Source organism: Nicrophorus vespilloides, unplaced genomic scaffold, assembly GCF_001412225.1.
Source record: "Nicrophorus vespilloides isolate i.1.1-1 unplaced genomic scaffold, Nicve_v1.0, whole genome shotgun sequence".
Classification (NCBI taxonomy): Eukaryota; Metazoa; Arthropoda; class Insecta; order Coleoptera; family Silphidae; genus Nicrophorus; species Nicrophorus vespilloides.
The window spans coordinates 145,853-172,832 of record NW_017096643.1 but is presented as its reverse complement, the minus strand read 5'-3'; the positions used below and the strand labels follow the sequence as shown (position 1 = coordinate 172,832).

Below are 26,980 nucleotides of genomic sequence, written 5' to 3'. Positions count from 1 at the left end.
GCAAAATGGTTCTTTTTTTTAGAAAATTTCACCACATACGCCGATTATGATGGTTTCTCGGTGCATTGTCTTTCCTCTCAATCATTTTCGTTTGCTCTTTTTTATGCTCATTTATGTAAAAGTCCTTTTTATAAATAATATTAACGAAGCGCACGTTACGAAAGCCAAGCTTGGTTGATTATTACCTCATCCTCGGCAAGATCCTTTCGATTCAATTGTTTGTTTTTTAGGCACATTACATAAACAATCATAAACATCTTTAATTTGGTTTATTCTTAGTTTTATGGTAAAAATCTTGACCTATAAAATTTAACATTTTTATCCAATTGGATTGTAGCTGTCAAACAAATTCATAGCGTCAAAGCTGTTCATATTTTAATACGATAACTTTGTATTTTTGACATTAAAGAAAAGTCTAGTTTCATTTGCTATTATCGAATTTGATATGATAAATATGTTAAACCCTAATATCGCTATGATATATTTATAGGATGTATATTAAATATTGCACCTTTTACTATAGTATCATTTTGTACTTCTTTGGCATCAGTAACACGTCAATGTTTATGTGGAACTTTCATATTAATTGAAGCTGTTAATCAAATTTTATGTTTTTTTATTAAAGTGGAACTCATATATTTAAGGTCATCGTCAATTTTTCTTTTGATATTTCTCTCGGTAGTTTGTGATGCAACAAGGCACGAAATACAGTTGCGATGAGATTGCTCACGACGCGTGCCATTGTCGTTCGTTTGTCGCGAGCGCCGCAAATTGCGGTACTCAAAACGGAGACAAGACACCAAATCGTAGCGTAGCGGTTATCCTCCCACCATTCCTTTCCAATAATCTAACATAATTCATTTGCCTTTTGAAAAGGATTAATTGGGAAATGCGGATGTTTCGGATTGGCCTTTCGTTCGTTCTTCATCACTGCGGAAGACGACTAAGGAATTTGTTTTTTTTTTAGTTTTTATGTAATACGCATTCACTTTCAAACATTGCGCTAATCATTATTATAGTACAGGTAATTAAAGAGAAACACCTACAATAACAATAGGAACATGAGTGTAGACGAGTATAATTATTTGGTAAAGTTGTAATTAATTTAATTAAATACAGGATATTACGTAGCTCTGCAGTAATATTATAGAGCAAACTGTATTCGTAAGAAAATGGATCGAAACTGTATTTGTATTTATTTTTCATTCCCGGTTTTGACCGAGTTTTTGGTTGCGACAGTTACATCAAAATTATCTGCTCTGGCGGCCGTGAAACATGTCCAAAAAGCGCAGTTTAGGGGGGTATAATTAGTTCACAGAGTAATCTGTGGGGAAATAAGACAAACAAAAAAGCTAACGGGTTATGACTTTTCTTTCAGGAATGTTGGTTGTCGTTTAGGAGCAATGAAAAGGTCCGCAAGATGATGAGAGTTTACATTCTGATCGTAGTACTCCTGCTGGGATTCGGGTCGGCGCAGCAGACTGAGGGCAAGGCCTGTCCGCAGCCGGAACTCATTGTACCCTGCAGATGTTTACTGCGAGACAAGGAGTATCAAATTTGGTGAATATCTGTGCATTTTTTGCTCATCGATATTTCATTTCATAAATTTAATCATTTTTCCTTGATTATTTTTATAGGTGTTCACACAGTGATTTCCCTAGGGTACTCGAAGGATTGAAGGCCGTGGGCAAGCACATCTTTCGACCTATCGACGAATTGATCTTGGAGAACAACAATTTACCATCATTGCCAGGAAAGGCATTTCTTCCGTTGAAGGTGATGCGGCTGATGTTGCGCAACAACAATTTGGAACGCGTCGCGGATGGATGGTTGTCGGGATTGGAAACCTCGCTGATGGAGCTCTTCGTCGTTGAACCGGAGCTACGCGGCCTTCCGGAGGAATCGCTTAGGGATCTCAACGTGCTTGAAGCGATCACCATCCAAACGAACCTAATGAAACGTCTTCCGCGATTCTCCTCACTTCCCCGCCTCCGACACTTGCAGATCGAATCTCAAAGCCTTCTGGAGTTATCACCGAGACACTTTGCAAATCTTCCGCAACTCGAGCGAGTCCATATCGGAGGCAGTCCGCGATTACAGCGACTCGAAGCGGGTTTATTTCAAGATCTGCCCAGATTAAGAATGCTAAACGTGTCTGGATGCGGAATCGAATGGATGCATCTCAGATCGATCACAAGGTGTGTATTATCATCGGAAGCATCGAAATGAAATTTCCAAAACATACGTTACTCTTGTTTTACAGGTTGTCCGCCCTCACAGAGCTAGTTCTAGTCGGAAACAAAATCCGCGATGCTGGAATGGTAGGCCGAGGGGCTCGTGATCTTCCGCAACTGGAGATTCTTAGATTGGATTCTAACGAGATAGAGAGGTTATCAGAAGCGGATTTTGTGGATCTTCCGTTGCTGAAGAAGCTTTACTTGAGCGGTAATCGAATTCAGGAGTTGCATCGCGGCTCCTTCCATCGTGTCCCCAATTTGCGAACGCTCGATTTGAACTTCAATCAGCTTCGTAGAGTTCATCCTGAATCTTTTCTGCAACATTCCGCGAGCGGATTGGAAGAGCTGTGGTTGATGAGCAACGACCTCACGCATGTTGCAGAGCTGCGTTCGCTTTTGGACGCTTTACCGAGGCTTACCTTCCTCGACATGAGCTTCAACAGTTTGGAGGCAATTCCCTTCGGAGCGTTGCGTGGCCATCCGACTCTGGAGCATCTCAACTTGGATTACAATAAGATCAGGATTATTGAATCGGACGCGTTCATGGCGATGCCCGCGCTACGGGAGCTGCGGCTCAAAAACAACTCTCTGTCCTCCGAACAATTAGACTTTCCTCTTTGGAAATTGCCCTCGTTGAAGGGTTTGGATTTGTCCGGGAATTTCTTTACGAGATTGGACTCGCACCTTTTAACCAACGTTCCATCTCTTCGTAAATTAGATTTAAGCGGAAACGAGCTGACTTCAATAGATCCAGAGATATTCCTGCTGACGCCGGAATTGGAGAGCATTAATCTCTCGCAGAACTCGTTACCAAGCGTGCATCCTGCAACTTTCCGACACCTGGCCAAGCTCTTTGAATTAGACTTAAGCCACAATAGTCTTCCGGAATTCGTGGCCGGACTTCCGAAGAACATAGAATATATTCATCTGGAGCGCAACCTGTTAACCGAAGTACCACAGAAATTTGACTTGCCTGCTCTGAAGATGCTTGACATATCTTCGAACGCAATACAGAGAATTACACCGGAATCGTTCAGGAAACTGCCGCAACTCAGGAAATTGTATTTAGCTAAGAACGCATTAAACCAAATCGATCAGAGCTCTTTTCCAGGTCTGAGCAAACTGGAAGTGCTGGATTTGCGCGATAATAGAATATCTAAATTGCCTCCGGGGACCTTCAAAGATTGCCCAATCCTTGCCGAGTTGAATCTGCGCGACAATCGTTTGGAGATGTTGGTCCCGGAAATCTTTAGAGGTTGCGGCAATCTAAAAGTGCTCGACGTAAGTCGCAATCAACTGACAGAAATCTTGAGCGGAGCTTTGGATGATACCAAAAAGTTGGAGGTCATGAAAGCAGCGCACAATTCTCTCATTAATTTGCCCTCGGATCTGTACGAATTGAAGAGTTTGAAAATCCTAGATCTTAGCAACAATCGATTACGGGATATGAGAAATTTGAACGAGCTCAAAGCACTGGTCGAGATCCGCTTGAGCAAAAATTTCATTCAAGATCTTCGATATGGCGCGTTCGATGGGTTACCAAACTTACAGCTGTTGGATCTGCAGGATAATGAGATCTCCGCGATGGAAACAAAAGCAATCGGCAACATGAACGTGTTAAACACAGTGAAATTGAACAATAATCGATTAAGGGAGATTCCAAGCGGCGCTTTTGCAGAGCTTCCTCGATTACAGATGGTTGAATTGCAGGAAAATGAACTGAAGCTGGTGTCAAACGTGGCATTCTACAAAGTGCCAACAGTACTCATGCTTAATCTGAGTGGAAATCATTTGGGCAGTTTGGAGGATTGCGGTCTTCGCGGTTTGCGATCTTTGGAAATGCTGGATATTAGCAGAAATGAGATTATTACAGTCGAAGGTAGATCTCTGGAGAGGATGGAGTGGTTGGTAGAGCTGCGGATGGACGATAATAGAATTTGCAGCGTGAACGGAGCGGAGACCGCTTTCAATGAAATGCCGAGGCTTCGTGTGCTCAGTCTGAGGAACAATAAGATGATGACATTTCCGGAACGCGCGGTCCAGAAGCTCAGAGGAAATCTTGCCGTCCTTGACATAGATGGTTAGTACTTTTTTGTTGTTTTTTGATAAATAACGTAAATTATGTTAATTAACCAAGCAAATTAGGATCCATCCTACTCTCAAGGATCTTTTGTTTTGTGTAAATTTAGTTTGAAATACATGTTTGACAATATTCATTTTAACATATTTCTGTTCTTCTTCTCAGGAAATCCATTGAGCTGTTCATGTAATATTCTTTGGTTGAGGGTTTGGATGCAAGAGCAGTCAGCTTTGGGACCAAAGTGTCGAGATGGGAGCCTCCTTCGAGACATCAGACTATCGCGACAAGAATGCGCCGAGGCCAAGGAAGAGCCCGACCTGATGGATGTCGGTTGTGAAGAAGAAACATCGCAAATATTCTCGCAGCAGCTGGAGCACTGGAGAAATAGGACAAAGATCGACAACAAGAACCATCTGGCACCGTCGCCGGAAGAGAGCGATTACTTCTACGACGAATACGTCGACGAATATCCCTACAACGACACCTCCTCGCCTACCACCACTAGGAAACCATCGAAGCGTTTTCCTGGTGGAGACACTCCGGTTATTTACGCTGCCACCAGGAACAAGACGAAGAATCCCGAAGGTCCAAAAGGGGTAATCGGATCGCCGAGTTCAAGCGGCTTCACGTTCTTCGGTCTGCCTCTTCCCAGTTTGAATAACTTCTTGGGAAATATGAGGATGGACGATGGTAAACCGAAGAAATTGGTGGAGGCCGAACGGAAGACGGCCATTGTCAATAAACCACTTGGATTTTATAAACCAAAGCCGGAGCAAACGATCCTAGGGATGTCGCCACCGCAGCATCCTGAGATTCACACCGGGTTTGTTCCTTTATTACCAGGCTCCGGTGGATTTACGCCTATGGTGGTGGGACCTGAAGAATTATTCAGTGCGAAGAACTTTACTGCTCATATTGAGAAGGTCAATCTGACACAGCAGCGGAGCCCCAGCGCCAACGTGTTGCAAATAGATCCTAACAATTACCAGCAGAATAGTCCGCCAAGTTTTTTGACTAAACGCGGACCAGTAGTGACGACAACCACTACTACAACACCCAAAACAACAACGGAAATAGTAAAACCAACAACAGAATTTGATTACTCTCTAGAAACGGTAGAGGAGGAAGATGACGAGCAGGTTGTTGAGCCAGTTATAGAAACTACAGCGAGAATAATCGAATTGGAACAACCTAAGATATTAACAACCACAGTAAAACCTCCAGACTTGGAGACGTCTTCTCAAGACGGATTCGGGGAGATCTTCAAGGAAATCGTAGAGAATGTTTCAATTCCTCCAGAGATTCCCAATTTGGTGGTGACAACGCAGCAAACGAACATCGAGAATCTCGTAAACACCCAGACGAAAGCCACACCTTTATCGGCGCTTTTGATACCTGGAGGGCAGCAACCGCAGTTCAGACCGTCAGGTCGACCGAGCATCACCAAAGTGGCAAACCCTCATGCTTCGCAGCAATCGTCTTTAGAGGTCGGCAATGTTGAAAGCGACGATGAAGACGACGTCGTGGATTTCATTACACCGTCAGCGCATAATCGCGAAGCAAAGAACGGTATCTTAGAGGAGCGGGAATCTCGTCCGGCGATGGAACAACCAAAGGTTAACGAAGACGATGTCAACAGTTGGTACTTTGCCAACTACAACAGAACCAATCTGGAACCTTACGTGGGAACTGGCAATTGGCAACAACAAAACTCGTCATCACCGCAACAACTTCCGATCATCACAATACCTGCTACCATGGTGATATTGTTCATAGTGATGTTGATAAACAACTGAGTGTATATACAAAAATGCAGACAAAAATGGACCTCAAAAAAATGCTGCACTGTGTAAATATTTAAATAAAAATTGAAAGATACTGTTATTAAAAATTATATGTAATTATTATTATTATATTGTTGAGTTTAGCATGAATCAATTAAATTAAGTTTAATAACATTATTGAACTACTTTTTCTTCTCATCCTTTTTGGCCGCCTCCTTGTCCTTATCCTTGTCTTTGCTCTCCTTCTTGTCATCTTTCTTCACCTCCTCAGCATCCTTATTCGTCAACTTATTGTTGATCAGATTGTGGAGCGCTACAATTGATCTGACCATGGCGGCCAAATATACAACCAACATCTGATCGTTGTTCTTTACGTAGAACGATTTATTGAAGAGGTCGTGGTTTATATCGGGAAGCAGATTGAAAATGTCCTGCAGTTGATACACGATTTGGTGATTGATCGGCATCTTGCTCTCTCCGACTTGGATGAGGTAATCGCGGATTTCTCTCAACTGTAGGTGCAAACCCTTCAGTCCAAGCAGTTGATTTGTGATCCTTTGAGATAACGTGCCCACAGTGGTATCCTTGATATCTCTGAGTAGGTGCTCAACACCGACCTCCTCAGCTTCTTCGGCGCCGATTTCACTAGGTACATGTTCAAAAGTCTTCGATGTTGGTGACCCATCATCATGGACTTCTTCAACAGCCTGATAAGCTTCAGTTGGAAGACCCAAATCTTTAGGTTTTGCATCAATTATGACCAAAACTGAGTTAGGGCAATAACGACGGATCAGTTCATTGATAGCAATATCATTCTGATGGAGCTTGGGGCCTGTATGGTACCAGCCCACAACCTTTTCCCTTGCATTCACTTTCTTGAACATTCCATACATGTTTTCCAAATAATCATGATCCAAGAACCACACAGATTTGTCCTTGTCATCTTCATCGAACGGAACTAAAAATACATTGAATTACATAAAGAAATATGTTTTGCACATTTGTGAAATTGTACTCACTGGCAAAACTGTTTGAAACATCCAAGACACCTTTAGCCCTCCAGCAACCTAGGAGAACGCCAACCACTCGTTTTTCATTGCCGATCTTACCCATACGATTAAAATGATCAACGACGCTAAGCAACACCAGAGGGTGGACAACCACCTTGCTCGTGGTCACTTCTTGGCTAGGCATTTTCCACCGATTTTCTTTAACTTTTCTATAAACCGAACGGTGACTTTCAACGCACGATGACAACAAACTTTTTCATCAAATGTCAAATTGCTACAAAACTGCCAACTTTAACATCAAACATATTAACCAACATAAGAAATACTTTAAATACATATATATAATAATAAAGTACATGCATTTCATATAATTTGAAGAAATATCTAATAGGAAATGAATACTATTTCAGAACACAATAATAACATTAATAAATTGTTTTTTTCTTAATCTGCACGGTCTCATTTCTACAATATTTTCGGTGCAATGGACCAGACCAGAGAATTGATTTTTATTGTTGGTGAGATTTGAATCCATTTGAATCTGTCACTTTTCTTATCAGATTTTATGATAAAAAAATGTAATTCCATTGTGAATTTCAATAGCAGTTGGTGAAACTGATGATATCTGTCAAACCAGCTGATGTCACTTGTGTTTTTTTTGTGTGCGGCATAAAGGAAAAACAGTGTATATTCTTCAAAATCATCGTATTATATATACACTTTTATTCCAAGGTTCAAACGTTTATTTTTTGTTTCCAATTAATTAATCCATTGCTATGGCATCTGCGATGGACGTGGATGAGGAAGTAGTCGAGTTGCCTTCCAGCAGCTCCAAAGGCGAAAAAAAGAGATTCGAAGTGAAGAAGGTACGAAAACATAACCTATTTATTGTTGATAACTACATCTAACTTTGCTATTTATCTTTTGCGAATTTCAGTGGAATGCTGTGGCTCTTTGGGCGTGGGGTGAGTTTAGAAAATGACTGTGTTTGTCTCTGTATGTACACTAATTGACTTTGTTTTATAGACATTGTGGTGGACAACTGTGCCATCTGCCGGAACCATATCATGGATCTGTGCATTGAGTGTCAGGCAAATCAGGCATCAGCAACTAGCGAAGAGTGCACAGTGGCTTGGGGTGTTTGCAATGTAACAATTTTCACTAGTTAAATTTATCTTATAAATAATGAAATTGTTTATGATTTTGTAGCATGCATTCCATTTCCATTGCATTTCAAGGTGGTTGAAGACCAGACAGGTTTGTCCACTAGACAACAGGGAATGGGAATTCCAAAAGTATGTACATTCAAATTTAGAAAAAAAAAATAGAAAACAATTACCAGAGAAATATTAAAAAATAACGCCAATTTATTTAATTTTTTTTAGGTACGGGCATTAAATAACAACTACATATTTCACGCCTCTTTGCAATTGGATCAGGCTGGAAGAACGCCAATCTCGTCATCATTAATTTAATGATTTTTGTAAACAACATTTATTACCACTTTGTCTTTTCTCGTTTCAAAATCGCTGTAGGAAGAAACCAAAAACAATATCAATCAAATATTTATTATTGAAATGCTATTTTCTTTCTTATATATTTTTCGACGTTCGGCTCATGGTTTTCGTTTGTGTTGAATAAATGGACTGTATATTTCACATTTTTTTTTGTATTAATAAATGAGTAAACCCAAGCTTCTTTTTGTTCTAGCTTTTACATATTATGTATATTGTATTGTTTATTATAAATATACGCAAAATGCAGGACACGGAATGTTTTTAATGTATGTGTCTAATAATGATAATTTCTAATGTCTTGTGGTTGCAATTAAAAACAAGACAACGTTGAAACAAAGGGTATGCAATATTTGATTCTTGATGAGTCTGAGTGGCGGGTGGTGGTGGAAAAATAGAGCGCGTCGCGCCGCTTGATGGAAACGGGAATCAATTATTCGTGCGGAGGCGGTAAATTGTGTGCGAGGGGCGGCGCGCCTGCGCTTCTGGGGGCGGCGGTCGCGTTTTGTGGCTCCAGCTCTACTCTGACCGTATCTGGCCAGAAGAGCCATCGCGTCCAAAAGTCGCGACATCAGCACCGCACAATGTAAATGACAACGGCAACTCTGATAGCAAGTCAATATTGCTAAATAGAAAAACATCCACACCGCATTTGCAGGAAAAAACAAACGGGGCCGAGAAAGTGAAATAATCATGCATTGCCCGCCGCCACCATCTACTATGACGACAATAGTGTCCGACTGAAAGCGTCGTATATCAAAACAATCTGGTGTAGTGCATTTCCATTGCTCGAGAAGAAAACTATTGTAAGTGTGAGTGTGTATTTTTTTTTGCAGAAGGTTAGACTTCAATCTATTTTAAGAATATATTTAGCCTCTTGGTTTCCTATTCAAATCGTCACGTCAATTAAGAAGATTCCTCATAAATCGCACCCTATTGGAGCATCATTTCTCAAATCTTTATATTTTATCTTCACACATCTTATTTATTTATGAATCTTATATTTTAACTCTCACTTTATTTTTCATTCTTATCTGCAGTTATTATGAAAATAATAAATATAATAATCTAGATCAATTATTTCTGTCAAATTTCAATGTTCAATTAAATCATATTTTTACAGATTTTTTATTTTTTTTTAAATTTATTATTTTAATATTACCACACAGCATTGTTCCCAACTGTAATTGTTTCGGAGTTTACTTTGTTGTAGTCATTATCCAATTCAATGTTATTAGATTATGCATACTTGTATGTTTTTAAGTTATGCATAACATATAAATCATCTTTACTTATCCTTACTCTCTTTCTTCTATAGATGCTGATTTATATTAGTCTCAATATCTATTTACATTCTGCTTTCATCTTTCCATCTCGTCTTCAATGCCATGTCGATATATACAATCAAAGTAATGAACACCTCGTACATCGTAATAATAATCCACCCACTTTTAGACAACTTCATCTAATTGACATGTTACATATTTCGTTCGAATTTAAAGTATTGTTCATCATTATCAAATAGGGTTCAAATTAAATTCGTACTTCTTCGAATCATTTGCTGCAGTTATGAATCTTCAGCATCATATTGTTTCCAATTAATTGCACTAGATGTTATAACGTATTGTTCTGCGAAAACGGAGGTCGCATAATGTAATCAACCGGTACACAATGAACGACCAGCCTACGTCGTTCGCGTTCAAATGCGGCAGAATTTCCTGTGTCGCATCGCATTTCGTCCTGCTTGTAGCAGTTTAATTATGGAATTTGCTAAGTGTCTCAATTTCCATCCGCAAGCACTTCCTTGTTTCACCTGTGGCTGGCACTCTCCTTCCTTCCTCGTCATTTTATTTTCTGAAGACATTGCTACTTGATGCACGCGTCCAAATAATACATGTGATTGTATTACTTCAATGTTTCTAAAAGTATTTAAAATTATCTCGAAATTACTACTTTTTAAATTCTCCTTAATTTTGTTTAAATTCGTTAAATATTTTAATATTTTTGTTAACAATGATATATATGGAATATCGCAACTCCAAGAGAATTTAGTATATACAAGCAGAATGTATCGGAGAATTCATGGAAAATTGCATAGAATTTGGTATTAGTTGATAAAATTCCAATTGAAATATGGGTCAGAATTTCGAGTAGGAATTTAACGATATTATGTGCAGAAAATATTTATAGGAATATTTCCTTTCTATATTTCGGTGGATACGCTGGGTGATGATGAGCATTTTCACATATACCTGCTGTACGTACGTTTCTTGTATTCAATTGTTGTTTTTTTTTTGTGTCGCATCAGATGGAGGACTCCGACGTCGATCGTTTGACTTTAGTACTCGGCGTGATCCTCGCATCAATAGTGATAGCCTATGTGAGCTACAGGTTCGGCCTCATTTCGATGTTGCTGACCTGGATCCAGGCTATCGGGCAAGAAAAAGTCAATTTTACTCGACTGAAGGAGTATTTTAACGGGAACGGTTACATAGTGAGTGATAAAGATGATAATGGTGATGATCAGTAATGAGCATCTCGATGAAAAATTGCTTCGCAGGTTCACTCGGATTCGGACATTCAGATAGGACCAAGCGGCAGTTTCAAGCGGTTCGATTCTGTGGACAAAGACATTAAGATTGCCACGTCGAATTTCGGAGGTGGAGGAGGAGGCGGCGTCGTCGATGGAAACGGGAGCGACTCGGAGGCTGATGCTATTCCGCCGCAGCCGTTGAGGCCAGCTCCCGCAGCCCCACTTCCATCATCGCAAACCGCTGAAAGCCAATCGCAATTATCTCTAATCGAAACTGTGTTGTAAGCATCCTCCTCCTCGATCCCCGCAGAAGCCCCTAGTCAAACATACCTTACTAGCATAGACATAGAATTGCAGTGCACGGGGTATGTTCGGTATCATGAGTATCATGAAGATATGTCAATTTGTAGTGTTAATTTTTAATTTCCTTCGTATAGTCGACATTCATGTGTATCGAAACTCCGTGCACATTCAATCACGTACATCAAAAAACCACCACCGCTTGCCTGAATAGCAAAGAACAGCTTGATGTGTGTTTGCATTATTCCCAGTTTTCGTAGGGAAAGCGCGTCGAAAAGCAGCACATCGATCAAGCCTCTGCCGCGACCCGTACTCTCCGCCAACTTTCTGGCTACCAGAAGGTGCATCGCTTACGGATCGCCGCCTCCTATCGCCGGCCCAGGTGGTGGCGGCGGCTGGGAATCATCGCCGCAGCCGCCGCCTCCTCATCCACCTCCTCCTTCTTCGCCACCAGTCGATGCGAGCGGCTCCAACGAGACCATTGCCATTCTGGATCGCCTTCAGGCCGAATCCACTCTGCTCAATATGGCCTTGGCCGTGGACGCCGAGGAACCAGATACTTCATCCCCGAGGACGCACCACGTGTCTGGGCATTTATGCATTAGTTTAGAATACGATAAGTTAGTTACCACAAATCCCATATTTTTACAATAATTGTTTTTTAACGTAAACCTGTTTTGCAGCGAACGCAGCGAGATGATCGCCAACATACTTGAGGCGCACGATCTAGTGAATCCATTTGGGCTGTGCGAGCCGGTCAACTCCTGCATCAAAATATTCTTGTTACCTGATGTTAGTATTAGCGTGCAGACCAAAGTGTGCGAGGACTCCAGCAATCCCACCTACAAGGAGAGAGTAGTCTTCTCTATGGATCCTGGAAACTCGATATACACGGCGCTGCTCTTCCAGATCTACACCGTTAACGTGTACTCGGACTCGCTCATTGGGGAAGGCGAGCTTAGCCTTCTCGACTTTAACATCAAGCAACCGTCGACCACTTGGGTCACAATCACAGATTGCGGACAAGTACTTGATATTTAAAACTCAACAACTTACACTTTTTTACTCTCTATCTTCACTCGTTCTTTCTCAGGAGACCGGCTATGGCGAATTGATGATCTCACTGAGCTACCTTCCGACTGCCGAGAGATTGACCGTGGTGATAATCAAAGGTCGAAACTTTAGCTTCTGCAACTCCATCAAAACTGGAAATTCTTTCGTAAAAGTAATCCCCAACTTTATTATTAATAATATTTAAACAATGACAATAAGTTATGGTAGTTATTACTAAATTGTTATATTTAAGTTATCTATATATCCTTTTATAATTGAGAATGTTTTTTGTGAAGCTATCGATAACGCAGACCGGAAATCGGATCCACAAGCAGAAAACACCCGTGAAGTACGGTGAGCACAGCCCTATCTTCAACGAACTGATGATCTTCCATCTGCCAATCTATTCATTACAGGTAAGCGATAGTTTGCAAATCAGATGTAGCGCACGTTACTTAATATTTAAGCAATTCAAAATTACTTATTTTTATTGTCGTTTGTTTACGGAGAAACGTTACGTTTACCTGTTGTGTTTTTCATTGTTCGAAAGCAGCGATGAACGTAATTCATAATTCCAGGCCAGAACACCTATGAACAAAAGCCAAGTAAACTCGGTACGACAAATTGTCATTTGTTTGCAATGCGCGTTCGGCCTTTGTTCGTTCGATCGACTTTTGTCTGTTGTCTAGAATAACGTGCGTTATGTTCGTAACTTTTATATGCGAATCATAGGCAAAACTATATTTTTTTAGTTAGATTCTATATATGCTGTTCGATTTTGTTCAAAGGGAATCAAACTGGATTTCACGATAGCGGAGGCGTCCGGTAGTGGCGAGAAGGTCTGCACGATAGGTCACGTAAGCATTGGACCGGAAACGTACGGTCGTTCTTTGAACCATTGGAACCAGATGCTGGCTTCGATGCGTAAGCCAATAGCGATGTGGCATTCCGTCTCGAATCCATGAACGATACCAATCAAAAATTGTACATAATACTCCACCACACTCTATTGATAATCAACGTAGTAGGCAAAGTTCTTTGGTTCTTTTGTTCTCTGGTGGCACTAGCACCATGTAATATGTGTATACCCGAAAACCTACTTCCATTCATGTGATAAACGGCCTTTTCTCGTTCATTTAAACCTTTAAAAATATAATAAATAAATGTGTACATTATATCTATTTCCAATATAAAATGTAATTTTAAAGGAGCCTAAATACTGTCGTAAGGCTCTAATCTAAGTAAGATACGATTACTGTATTTTTTTTTGTCGTTGGAGAAAAAAAAAGAAATGTAATTCAGGACAATAAGATGTTATTTATGTATATTATAGAAAGTTTATTGGAAAATATTTAGCGATTTGTACATATAAATTATATATATATATAAATATTTAAAAGGAAAAAAAAAGAAAAATATTCTAAATATGATATATGTATATTGGAGGCAAATTTATTTTCGATAAACCGACATGAATCTATGTAAATATATGTGAGCGTATTAACAAAGTTCTCGAGTTGGCTTATTTCGAAACAAAAGAAAAACAAAAAATATGTGTAATTATTAGTGTATGTACTGTGATATATAATGGGCACATCCCCCGTAATTTCATCTATATTTTAACATTGTATTTATTATTATATTATATACTTGAATTAGCCGAACACTCACTCGCTCACTCAATCACCACAAATCAATCTGGTTATTATGATTACTATTAAGATAACTTTGCTACTCTGTGTCTACTCTTCACGACTGTTCTCTTATCATCCGTTGATGTGTTCCTCCCGCGGCGTGAAAATAAAAAAAACGCAATCTCTTTTAATGTTAAAAAAGTATATATATATTAACATAATAAAAATATATTCCATGTTATCTCGAATAAATAAAAAAATATAACCCACCGTCCTGTTACGTATCCTGCTACCAATGGGAAATGCTGCGTTTTTTTGTAAATTAAAAAAAAGTACTCACACTTTTTATTTATTTTATCTTAAAATCATTACATAAACTGATAAAATTATATATAAAAAAAGATTAAAAACAAATAACTGCATTATTGATTCCATCTAATGTTGATTTAATAAATATAATAGATCGGCTATAATTACTCAATATATATTTTCATTTTCATAATTTTATGAATGCTTAAGTCTTAGATGCGATTGCGGGAATCCATGTTCTGCATTGCAACCAATCACGGGCAACGGGCTTCCTCTACAATTCAAATGGCCAGTGATTGGCTTTCTAGAAACGCAATACAAACAGTTGCCTATAATAATGAAAACACTTTGGCCAATCGTCACGAGAATTGTCTGCATAATTAAAGTGGGTGGACTTTTGAAATGATGTTCTTCGTTCGAGGTTCTCCATTACTTACAGCAATTTCTTAGGAGTGGAGCGGACGTGTGTAATGAGCCGGAGGTGGATTAATTCAGGTTTTCGAGGATATTTTGAAATGGGTGAACGGAGGAGGGAATGGTACGTGGAGGGGTTTTGCGATGGTTTGGCATTAATTAATCAACACAATTTGGTCGGTTTAATGACTGAGAGTGTGCAGCGGAGGGTCGCCCCATTTAAAATCTTCCTGGTAAGTGTAATAAACCACCCAATAAATTACGTTCAGCAGCGTGAAGGAAGTCGGGAAGAGAACGCGTGCCGCCCGGTCTATGTAGGACACGCTGTTCACATGTCTGGCACCATGATCGTTGCCTGCAACATCTATGTTTATAGTAAACATATCTTACTTTAAAACTAATGATGGTGATTACCGGCGGCGATTGCGGCTGCTTCGCGTTGCCTTCGCTTCCTAAACTTATCATCTCCGATGAGGCAGTACCAGAACTGTCGCCACTTGGGAAGTCTATACTCTGTTTGGGTGGTCCTTTCCATCGTCAATCTGATAGGCGGAGGTGGTGGCGTTTGATGGATGGAAGGAGACGTCGAGCAGATCGACATCCTGCGGCTGCCGTAATGTAATGAAGGATCCTGCAAAAATTTGAGGAGGAGGAATTGTTAGAAGCGAGTATCCGGTTACCATTAACTTTCATCTAACATTGTAAATTGGACAAATGATGGAGTTCCGTCGGCGGCCTCCGATCTGATTGCAATTAGCGATCTGCAGCGGATCGATTTGCAAAGGTTCATCGAAGCTGTCGCAGTCTTCCCATTCCTCCTCGTCGACGGGGATTTCACCGCTTCCAACTTTGGTGAAATAATGTACGCCGGCAAATTCGAGGAGGGTGGCGATGCAGTAGAAAAAGCTCATCAAGAGAAACCAGTCCAGGGCAGTGGCGTAGCGCACTTTCGGAAGGTCGGTGCGAGAGTCCAGACTTATCGTGGAGAGCGTGAGAACGGTGGTGATGCCCAAACCGACGCGATCGCTAGTCGCTTCACGATGTATCCAGAAGGACACCCATGAGAGAACGACGATGAGGATGCACGGGACGTAGACCTGTATAAGAAAGTAGCCTGTATGCCGTTGCAGGTTGAATGATACCTGCAGCACCGAGAAGTCGCCTGGAATGCGAGGAAGAGTATTAAAGGGGAAGATATGCGAATGAGCTGCTTCATGACAAACCTTCCCTGCGACGGAAAGTGAAATTGCGGTAGGGAAAGCTCATCAGGTCGAACTGGGACAGAGTCATTCCGGGTACGAAATTAACGCTCGCCTCGTTCTGCCATTGGTAGACCAACTCACGAGAAGTGTAAGCATCTGCATTCCAAACAATTTAAAATTTAATAGCATCAATATAATATGAAGAAGGAGATCTTAGTTTATTCATTTATGTTCACTCACAGCTTCCAAGGATAAGAGGACATGACTGACGGTCCATGGGGAATGTTCTCAACTCCATCGGGCACTTGGCTTTGATCGTCAATCTGGAAATCACTGATTAATCAATATGCACCGCCGCGAACTCCTTCATCTCTCGTTATCTCTCACCTCATCGAATAGAGTATGTCTCCGTCCTGGCTGATGCGCAACAGCTTATTGGGAACAGTTATGGTGTGCACGTAAGAGTTCTTTCCGTTGTAGAAGTAAGTGTCCGGACGCCAGATCCGCTCCAGCATCTTGATCGACAGAGATAAAGACTTTATCGGGCCGAAGAACGACAGCCTCCGGTCTCGCCAATATTGCCGGAAGTAACAATCCATCGAGTACTCCTTATCAACAAACACAGCAAAAAAATATCATAAATCATCAAAAATATATAAAACGTTCAATTTTTACACAATTAACTAACCATATCCAACTCGGAAACTGGACCCATACTCCTGATTAGAATATTTGTCTGCACAACCGTCGGTTTATCTAAGAGAAAATATGAAGTATTAATTACACCTATGAACTAATGTTCTACGTAACATCATAATTATTTGTCACTTTTGATACATCAATCTTAAGTACATAATCCAACTTGATTAAATAACATTTTTTAAATAATTTTAAAAATACCATTTTATTAAATAATAGAATAAAGATCCGGGCGGTCATAACATATTTAAGTTAAAATAAATAGATTACCTTCATATGATTATTTGCACGTTTTAAACACATCCAAGTTAATATTTTCATATTTGAAAATTGCAAAAATAGATTAATAGGTTTTATTTTTTTACATCAATATAAAATTTACTTTTAATAGAAAAAGAAATGTATCAAAGTTTAAATATTGCATCTTAAATTTAATGAAGCGCACACGCGTTATTAAAACGAAATTAGTTTCGTTACTGAAGCAAGTAAAATGACAAATATTCAAGCGTTTTTTTGTTGTTGTTTGAAATAAGTCCGCAAAAATTCGTTCATTTACATTTAAGAGTTCATTAAAATCCAATTTGATTTGTTTTTAAAATAAATAATAACAAAGAAATAATAATTTCATTCAACTATACAAATGTATGTCAAATATGACATGAATTTATGCAAATTGATTGCGACGAGGAAAAAAATAAACTGTTTAAAGTGAGCGAGACGAGTCAACGCAAGTTTTTTTCTTGTTTTGTTTTTTTGAAGCGAGACGTTCTTGGATCAAAGATCAATTCGTGTTTCTGCTTCTCTCATTTTTTTTTGTTTATTTCCAGTAAGCTCTCTCACTACTTCATTCTTTCTGTTCTATTTCTCTGACGGAATTCGTTCCGAATGGTAAAGGGGTGAAAACTGTTTTTAATCGTCAAATTAACCGCGCCGCGCGTAAAAGGACTTTCACGTCGTCGTAATCGTACGATTATTCAGCCTTCTGGAATATGCATATAGCAGCAAACGGCGGATCCGAAAACACGCCAAGAATTATGTTAATCACGCGAGGCTTTCGCGAGGAAACTGATACGAGAAGATCAAAGCGGATGTTTCGAGGGTCGGCATACCAACTACAACGATCACCCACCTTGCCCGTGCGTGGGAAGCTGTGAGCTCTCGTAGTTCTTCAGCAGATTCTCCAAAACCATAGTGATGTTCCTGCTAACGTGATCGTTTAGCGGAGAGCGGCGCTTTCTGCTTGAAGAATTGCCGTTGTCCACGCGAAGATAGTTTCCGCGCTGCGAGAAACCCAGGACCACCGAAGAAGTCGAGGTCATCGCAGCATCTTCCACGGGTACCGCCTTCATCAGACGGATTGAGCACTCCAGACACGACCTAGAAACGAAAACAAATAAAGAGGAGAGAGGGAGGGCGACTCAGAGCAAATATTTTCTCTTCCCACAGAAGTATGGAAGGAAACGCTTAATTAGCATCCGATGTTCGGGCAATAATACGACGCGATGCGACGAAGAGCTTTAGCCGAGTGGAAAGTCCTGTTGGAAGAATCGTCAAGTATCCAAGCCATAAATATCCATTTAGGTCCGCTAGCTCGTTCGCTGCGGTAACGTAAATAAATAACGACTCACTTTTACGCGACGAGGACCCTCGTTATTCGTTTCCTTTGTCCTTTCTTCGGGCAATTACAGAATCAACACATTAGAATCTATGAGCTTCTCTTCTACCCACCAACATTTAATTCATTCACCCCTTATTACATCAACAAAGTTACAAATTTATTTCTGCAACATAAATTAATTTAAAACGTTGAGTCCGTGTTTCTCTACGCAACGTGGTAACAAGAAGTTTCTACGTCTCAAATTAGTGCAAGAAAATCTAATATAAACATATCAAAAGTTATAATTATATTATTTAGTAATTAATTGTAACAATAGTTTCCCAATTATTTAATTCTTTTTAAGAATCATGGGTTGGTATTTCACAGAAATGCATTCTATCTGCGACAAAAAAATTATAAATAATAATATTTATAAATTGATTTCAGATAGTGACAATTTTTAATTTAAGTATTAAATATAAGCTATGAGATTACTTATTAAGTAACAGTAAGTTAAGTTAAGATAAAATTTATATAGATTTTACAACGAGCAAACGAATTTCATTATTATGTAACCAAACCATAAGTATATCAAAGTTTCAGTCCGCGTTTCTCTTCGGCATGTCGCAACAAGAAGTTACATCGCTTCAAATTAGTGACAGAAAGTGTATAATCAAATACTAACTTCTAATTTTATCAATTAATTAATCAATCAATTGTATTGGTTTGTTTAATAATTTAATTCATTTGTTTATATGGATTATATGGTTGCTTAGTCTCGATATTTCTTTTTTCATTCCCGGTAATTGTCGGGACTCAAAAAATAAAAAAAAATATGTTTTACATTGACCGAAATACAACAATTATTACAAAAATGGCAATATCTGTAAACTAATTATTTATTAAACAAACATAAATTATAACAGGGGGATGCTGTTAAAAAAAATTACTCAGTAGATAAAATGTCCTCGCAAAAAACAGAGAGCGTTTATTAATTTTCATAAAATATTTCGATTTCCAATAAATTCCTTGTTGTGCATTGCAATATTTTCTTTAAATTGCGCACTAAAAAAATATATAGAGCTTCCTTTCCATATTTGTTTTAATTGTACAGTAGAGCATATGTAAGATTAAGAGCATGCTTTACTGATGCACTAAAAATAGACTTAAACTAATTCAATTGAATATTTTGCATTTCCATTAAGGCTGCATTAAGTTCATCTGAAATTTCTCGAGTCTCGAACGATGATTCCCGGGTATCGAGACTATACATTTTTCCAAAATTCCCGGGAAATTTGACCCGGAAATTCCCGGTTAAGCAACCCTAGTAGTACCCATGATACAAAATAAGTCATGAAATGATATAATTCACAATGTTTGGTATGATATAATGTTACTTAATGTTTGTCACTTTGACACCACGGTAACCAAGAATATCATGCGCAAAAGCTGATGAAAATACCTTGCATATTTGTATCATGGGAAGTACCCAGGGCCATCCTAACCACTGCGGCTTCCCCTCTAATATATTTTCTTTGGACCCACGGGCACCAAATATCTAACAAATAATAATTATTATTAATATATATTTTTTTTTGTACAAAGATTGAACATAAATTAGACTTTTCGAAGTTTGAATATGAATGGTTTGATTTATTGTCTCGCCAACTTGCCCGAGTTAATAATATTAATGCCAGATTTATTGCGGTGCAAATCAAATGGTAGAAATACGTGTGGAAGAGTTGAATGAGAAGATAAAAAAAATAAAGAAAATAAAAGAAAAAGTGTTTAAAGAGAAGAAATTCATTATTGATTCGTAATTGGATAAGATGTGTTTGGAGGAGGAGGGAGGAACACTGCAAAAGTGAGGTGATTTTTTGTCGGCCTCCTTCTCATCCTCCTTATCCACAAGCTCCTTGAGCCACATTAAAACGGCTGCCAAACAAAACGATCGCAACGTCAGCCAAAAAGAAAGAGGAGTGGAATATGAAGAGAGAAAGAGTTGATGGAAGTGTAAAAAGGAGGGAGCGTAAAGAGTGTGAAATAAAGGTGGACGGAAACAACAAATAATATATATACACCAGTGGCGGTCCGCTCATGGATGCGGAGCATCCCTATAATTTTTAAATGTTAAGAGCATTTTTATATCGTATATTTGAATTTCGTGTACTTTTATTTTTTTCGTTACGTAATTACCTCATATATTAAAAAAAAGTTGTTGGAAATGTTGGATTCAACAGCCGATCGACGATGATTTACCCACTGCTTATGTACAAATACCATACAGTTAGATTTGGGATATGCTTACTTCGCGAATGCGCATTTCGTGGTATTCTAGGTCACGTGCTACTACTAGTAGATGCGATCCTGACTTAGCTTCCGTGGACTAGAATGAAGTAGTTATTGATATACTATATAAAGAGCTGGCAAGTTCATTTCTTTATAGGAGATTAATCATTTCCGTGGTAATTGTTGATTATTTACTTTATTTGAATTATGTGTGAATAGGTGAATTAGTTTTGTAACGTGGTAAAATCGACAACGCTGCAAGTGCGCTCCACGTTGCAACTATGTTTCCAAAATTCGAGGAGACCGCAGCGAACCGCGAAAGAAGACGGTTGAGGTCTCCAGTTTAAGAAGATATTCTGATATATTTGTAATCTCCAAGAGGACGGTGTTGGTGCTCTAGAGGAGCAAAGGCCCACCGTCGGAGAAGAAGTTGCTGATCTGGAAGCAGTTGTTAGAGTTCTTCCTCTCTATAAAAGGAAGTGGCGCCCTGAACCTTCCCACGTCACGGACTCACGCCCTAGCGGGTTGAAGATTTGTATATCTTGTGTTATTTTATGTACATGAGCGTTATCGTGTTACATTTTATTTAGTGTACTGTTTCACCATAATCACCACATACGGGTTAAAATTATTATTTATTATGACGCTTAATATGGAAAACCAAAGAATTGCAATTGTTTAATTGAAGATATGCTTCTGTCACATTTAATGAAAAAGAGTTTATTGTCAAGAGCCCGAAGATCGTACCAAATTTAAGTATTTGGTCTCAACAAAAATATTTAAAAGACATTTTAATAGACAAATTTACGAAAACATTGCTTGGATTTGTGGATGTGCTCATTTATCAAATTATTCTGTTGGTCATCTTTTTTGTTTTCTCAAGTACAACATATCTGGAATAAATTCTGATATTCAGATCTAAACAACATCAGTATAGTATGTAAGAGACACGAATGCTCTTAATTTTACATAAGCTCTATTACGGTTTGTCGGTTTTTCAAACCCGTTTTGTTTTTAAGAAATTTATATAATTCCAATGTTTTTGAGATGTAAAATATAAACATGAATTCATTATTTGATTAAAAATAAAATCATCTGTTTAATGAAATAAACAAAAAATTGGAAAATAATTAAGTCTCATTCTTAATTTTCATATGAGATGGAAGAATCAATGGAAAAAAAGGAGCATTCGTTAGATAGCTTTAGTGAGCCATATCTCATAATGTATACATTACATCTTGTCATTGTATAATACGACTTAAAGGCGACATAACGCTTTAAAAAACTTCTTTGACAGTTCTGTGTTTAGAGAATCCAGTTATGAGTTAGAGAGTTCCAAAAGGGAGGTAAAAAAGAGAAAATTCGGTAATTTTTAACAACAAAATTATATTTTATAGTCATAGTTTTATGTAATATTCTAGATTTTTTCAAGTTTTGTTTTAATTCTGATATATTTTTTAATTTTATATATATTAAATAAATAGAAAATAAGTTGTAAAAATCCTTTCTCTCCATTTTTTTGGTAATAATTCGAAAACGGTTTAAACCGGTTTTGTAGAAAAGTTGAGATTCAAAAACCGGTTTTTTAAAGTTCGAAAGGGAGCTCGTATAGACTTTTTTGTATTGCAAATCTATACATTTTATGGAAATTAATAAACGCTAAATGGATATTGCTAAAACAAAAACTACCTTTACGAGAACAATTTGAGCATCACAAATTAGAGAATAGGGTAAATTATGTTGAATTGTTGGTTGAAAAATCACCGCCCGCTGATATGCACGGACAGACTTATGAAGAGGAAGGTTAAATTCAAGAAAATCTGTTCTTCAGCCGCCAATGTCACTTCACTTCCTGTTCCTTGGGCTGGAAATCTCCAAGGAAAAAAGGGAAAAGGAAAGGAGCCAAATAATCTCTTTCTTTCGCTCGCTCGTTTATATGCCGTCTCGAACGTTCCACGGGATTTGTTCAAATCCATCTAAATAAATAAACCACCCGATCTCTCGACGCGAAAATATTATTTATTTACGCGGAGAAGACGAGACACGCACGCGAACTCTACATGAAATACGTATTTGCCGATACATTTTCTTATTTTGCAAAATTTAGTTAAAGTTTACGAAAACATACATACACGAATTGAAACATTAGTGTAACAAATATTCGAAAATATTCCACCAATTTTTTTTTAATGTTACTCTGTTACAAATTACAATTGTGGGTAAATGCGGCTCTTCGTTGAATCAAGTGCGACTCCCATTAAGTGTTTAATTTTTATTATATTTGAATTTTATTACTAAAATTTTGAAATAATTATTTTCTTTTTCATAATTATATTTTTTATGTGTTCTTATCTTCTCATATGTGACTTGTGAAAATATGCAATTACATTTAATCAAAAAATGAATTTATGTAGCTACGTCTGACTCTTTCTATAATATAAAAAAAAAACTAGTTGCTATGTTACTATAAATTGAAAAAATACTAAAAATACAATATCAGTAAAAAAATCGACTTTTAAATCTCTTTTTTGGAAAATAAATGGAAAAGAAATTTAAATATTTTCTTACAGAAATTTCAGAAATTACATATTTACCAATTTTTTTGATTTTTTCACCAAACAATCTTGTCGAATATTTGTAAAATCTTAATTATTAAAATTTCATACTTCAAACATAATTATTTTGTTTTTACAAAAATTGTCAGTGTTGGAGGATATCAAAAGTGATACCAGGTGATTTTGGTGGAGTAAATAATGGAATACGAATAGGGCGCGCTCTTTGGCTGCTTTAAAGTTTTGCTTTTCTCTCTGCATCAAAACCACTACAAAGGACTCCGGATTCCATACGTGAGTGTATATTGCAAAAAGAGACGGATATTGTTTTTTTTTCGTTTTTTGTTTATTTGAAATTAGTGATATTATTTGTACAAAGCCAAACTTTTTTCAGTACAACAAAATTGATACAAACATAAAATTATTAAATATTAATTGCGATATTTAAAAAAAAGCACACTATCTTAAATATTATACAATCGACAATAAAATTTTATTAATTTATTGTGTATTTCTATGAAAATTATGAATTTATAAATTAATATCGACAATTTTCAATTTTCGAAATTTCTTGAAGATTTTTAAATGAATATTGATGATTTTAAATTTACGAAATTTCAATTGTATACCAAAACTATTAATTTTTTTAAATTACTTTAATTTGTATAAAAAAATATGCATTTTAGAATGAAAATAGAGAAATTCTATGAAATTTATAAATGAATTTGATCATTTTTAATTTTTGACAATTTTTTAGACAATTTCTATGTATTAATTAATATTGAAAAATATAATAATTATTGACAAAAAAAATATAAAACAAAAAATTGTATTCAATTTTCATAAATATTTTATAAGAAAAAAGAAGATTCGAGATAATATAAAAATCAGAGATGAGAATTAGAAGTACTTACAGATGGATGATCAAGAGGAGCGTTAGAATTTTAATGGACATTGCTGATTGCCGTTGAATATTGGATGACATCGAGTTTGTCCTTTGTAAAGAGGTCCGCGTATCACCGGATAACCGCAAGTTAATTGTATTTGAAATAAGAATGCGGTCTTCGGTGAGGTTGATCTTCGCAGTCTGCAACAACTGAACGAAAACTGCACGACACTCCGGGGGAAAACTTTCAAACCTTTCGGCCACGCTCCATCCGAGAGGAGCGCGCGTCTGCGCCATCTCTTCTCGCACTTGGACTTCTTCCACATTACTCTTATTCTATTTTTGTCTTACTCTCTCATTCTCTTCACCACACACATGAGCATTGAGCGGGGAAAAAACTATTTCCATCCGTTAACGCACATCTCGTCACAATAGTGATAATACAATGAAATAAATACATTTTATTTTCGTTGTATCTCCAATTTTTCATCCTTCTTCATTGTTGTCCGTTTCGCTGGCGCGAGGTGAAGGCAAGGAATAGGATGAGCGACGAGGACGACGTTCGTTATTTACTTTCGTGTTTCAAGTTTCCGCGAGTTAATTGAGTCCGCCAATCGATTTCCGCGAGAAAAGATCCCCAATGCCACAGACATTCAACAATGAACCGCACACACACTATGTTCCATTCTATTCTTTTTCTTTCGTTTCTTTCATTCAAGTTGCCCGTTTTCAAAATTGTCATTACAGATGTTGACTTTCAAAACTTTATATTATTTTTATTGACTTTTCCATCATTGTTGCATTCTGCAATAATTTTTAGCACTATTTGCTAATCTTTGTATCTTTGTAAAGCGTGTTGCGCTCGGATTGAAAGATTTCGACTTATTTCATACGGAAAGAGTGGCTGTAATGAGGTGTAATCAAATCGTTGATTGTTTGATCTCCAATATTTACACCGACGCTTTGGACCTTGAGCTTTACCCTCACCATTTCCTACATTTTTTCTTCCTTTTTTTTGTCGTATTCGAAAAGTCTCCTAACTTCGTTTTCAATAATTCATAGCCGGTTCCTCTTTTATTTATACAGCACTGGAAACGGAACATTAATAACAGAAGAAAATGGTCTCTGGTAAGGTCGCAATCCAATACAAATCGTTTACAATATTTATTCGTTTAGTTTACAAACTGCGAATGAATCGGTTATAGGATTTATCGGTTGAAGAAATTTATATAATTCGAAAACCGGGTTATTTTCAACTAAACTTAAAATACAAATGTATAAAATTTGAAAACCGGGGTTTTTAACTAAAGAAACGGTTTTTGAGTGTAGACAAATGTGAATTAATTACAGTCGATTCCGCTTAATTGGGATACCGGTTAATGGGGACAGCCGCTTATTAGGGATAAAACCTAAAGAACGGAAACAAAACTAAGCAAATAACACAAATTTACTCCGCTTTTTAGGGACAATATTCTGTTTAATCCGGATAGTAACCGTGTGAGCCACATCTACCTGTATATATAATTGTTTAATATATTATAATAAATATATTATATAATATATATTATAACATAATATAATAAATATAATAGCACTTTCACTAATATATTTTTTGTTTGTTGATGCAAAAGAAGAAATATATCTAATACAATATATGTCGTAGAATACATATATACACATCCGGAAAACATGCCTTTATATATGTTATATGCTTAGATTTTGGTTATTAGTGCATTCCGTAAATCGCGCTGCTAACAAACCAATGCCGCACAATCAAATTTCCTCTGTAACTATTCTTTGCAAAAGAATTATCAAGTAATCTTGCAACAACGAAAAAACGTTTGTGTACACGTTGCATGTGAGAGAGTATTGTCTATTTCTGCAAATTTTGTATCCAAAACAAGGACCTACTTGAGCAATAGATCTATAGAAATTCTATGATTTTTAAAATCATATTTTCTGAGAAAAATATAAAACAATATAATATTTTATTGTCATTTAAATAAATTACTCGCTACTTCATTTATCTATATATTTTTGTTTTCTTTTGTTAGATAAATTTGTTTTAGTTAAATAAAAAGAAATTAAGTTGTAAAAATCAGGTTAGTATATAAATATAGAATTAATCTGTTTTCAATTTGATGTGAAATTTTTTATATTGTTTAAGAAAAAAATAATTAAATGATATTTTCTTATTTTACAAAATTAGTCGAGAGATAGCAAATTCAAAAACTAAAAACACCAAGGATTGCGCAAAATATGTAAAAGAAAAACCAAAAATATTGCTATTTTTTATTGTAAATTAATTGCGTTTATTTGAAATCCAATCAATGTACGAATGCGAAATTTAGAAAATTTTAATGAATGTTGTGAGGGCAAATACTAACAAACACAATGGGAAACAATCTGCGGTTAGGTAATTTTAATTGATTGTGCATTTATCGTGATTGGTTTTCTGCCAATTCCAGCGAAATGAAAACTCAAATACATATATATAGTTGATGTTGTTTCCATGGAGATGATCAAATGTTTAATGCTGAAATATGTATATTTTATTGATGAATTTTTACACCTAGGTTCCTGAGAAAAACGTGTAAATTGATTATTTTCAACATTTATTAATTTATTTATTTTTTTTAACGGTGTAAATGATAAAACATATAAATAAAGTACAGTGTAAAACGAGGGCTATGTTATTTTTAACATTTATTTTTTTAAAACGTGTAAATTGATTACCGTGTAAAATAAGGGATAGGTGTATTTGGGTTTTAATAGAAATATTTTTTTTTATAGAATATTGACACATTTGTTTTATTGCAAAAATTACGTAATAGAAAAATTGGTAAACTAGTAAATCATGTTTAATATACGATATGTGTCGGTGATT

The 26,980-nt window shown here is 37.0% G+C and overlaps 5 protein-coding genes across 6 annotated transcripts; 3 read left to right on the top strand and 2 right to left on the bottom strand.

The window, feature by feature from the left end:
• Positions 1-1,403: 1,403 nt before the first annotated feature.
• Positions 1,404-6,139, top strand: LOC108557744 (chaoptin-like). Its single transcript, XM_017914390.1, has 4 exons — positions 1,404-1,560; positions 1,638-2,198; positions 2,264-4,317; positions 4,483-6,139. Exons 1-4 carry the CDS (start codon positions 1,421-1,423, stop codon positions 6,111-6,113), a joined length of 4,386 nt encoding a protein of 1,461 aa, XP_017769879.1. The 5' UTR covers positions 1,404-1,420; the 3' UTR covers positions 6,114-6,139.
• A 76-nt stretch (positions 6,140-6,215) lies between these two features.
• On the bottom strand, positions 6,216-7,388 carry LOC108557745 (26S proteasome non-ATPase regulatory subunit 7). Its single transcript, XM_017914391.1, has 2 exons — positions 7,121-7,388; positions 6,216-7,059 (listed from the first exon to the last, which is right to left on the bottom strand). The coding sequence occupies exons 1-2, from the start codon at positions 7,293-7,295 to the stop codon at positions 6,284-6,286; spliced, it is 951 nt and encodes a 316-aa protein (XP_017769880.1). The 5' UTR covers positions 7,296-7,388; the 3' UTR covers positions 6,216-6,283.
• Positions 7,389-7,682: 294 nt separating this feature from the next.
• LOC108557707 (RING-box protein 1A) lies at positions 7,683-8,771 on the top strand. Its single transcript, XM_017914345.1, has 5 exons — positions 7,683-7,977; positions 8,049-8,076; positions 8,138-8,259; positions 8,321-8,406; positions 8,497-8,771. Exons 1-5 carry the CDS (start codon positions 7,888-7,890, stop codon positions 8,507-8,509), a joined length of 339 nt encoding a protein of 112 aa, XP_017769834.1. The 5' UTR covers positions 7,683-7,887; the 3' UTR covers positions 8,510-8,771.
• Positions 8,772-9,087: 316 nt separating this feature from the next.
• Positions 9,088-13,774, top strand: LOC108557699 (synaptotagmin-5). Its single transcript, XM_017914334.1, has 8 exons — positions 9,088-9,431; positions 10,934-11,119; positions 11,186-11,439; positions 11,710-12,078; positions 12,142-12,484; positions 12,552-12,683; positions 12,808-12,927; positions 13,300-13,774. Exons 2-8 carry the CDS (start codon positions 10,934-10,936, stop codon positions 13,474-13,476), a joined length of 1,581 nt encoding a protein of 526 aa, XP_017769823.1. The 5' UTR covers positions 9,088-9,431; the 3' UTR covers positions 13,477-13,774.
• An 821-nt stretch (positions 13,775-14,595) lies between these two features.
• LOC108557753 (gamma-aminobutyric acid receptor alpha-like) lies at positions 14,596-24,543 on the bottom strand. Of its 2 annotated transcripts, none has more exons than XM_017914406.1 (9): positions 24,122-24,543; positions 17,899-18,146; positions 16,759-16,826; positions 16,458-16,678; positions 16,311-16,393; positions 16,092-16,226; positions 15,567-16,030; positions 15,283-15,499; positions 14,596-15,232 (listed from the first exon to the last, which is right to left on the bottom strand). In XM_017914406.1, the coding sequence occupies exons 1-9, from the start codon at positions 24,388-24,390 to the stop codon at positions 15,051-15,053; spliced, it is 1,887 nt and encodes a 628-aa protein (XP_017769895.1). In that variant the 5' UTR covers positions 24,391-24,543; the 3' UTR covers positions 14,596-15,050. The 2 variants fall into 2 exon arrangements, with proteins under 2 accessions (XP_017769895.1, XP_017769896.1); XM_017914407.1 differs by having other exon boundaries at positions 14,596-15,223; positions 24,122-24,540.
• Positions 24,544-26,980: the final 2,437 nt, after the last annotated feature.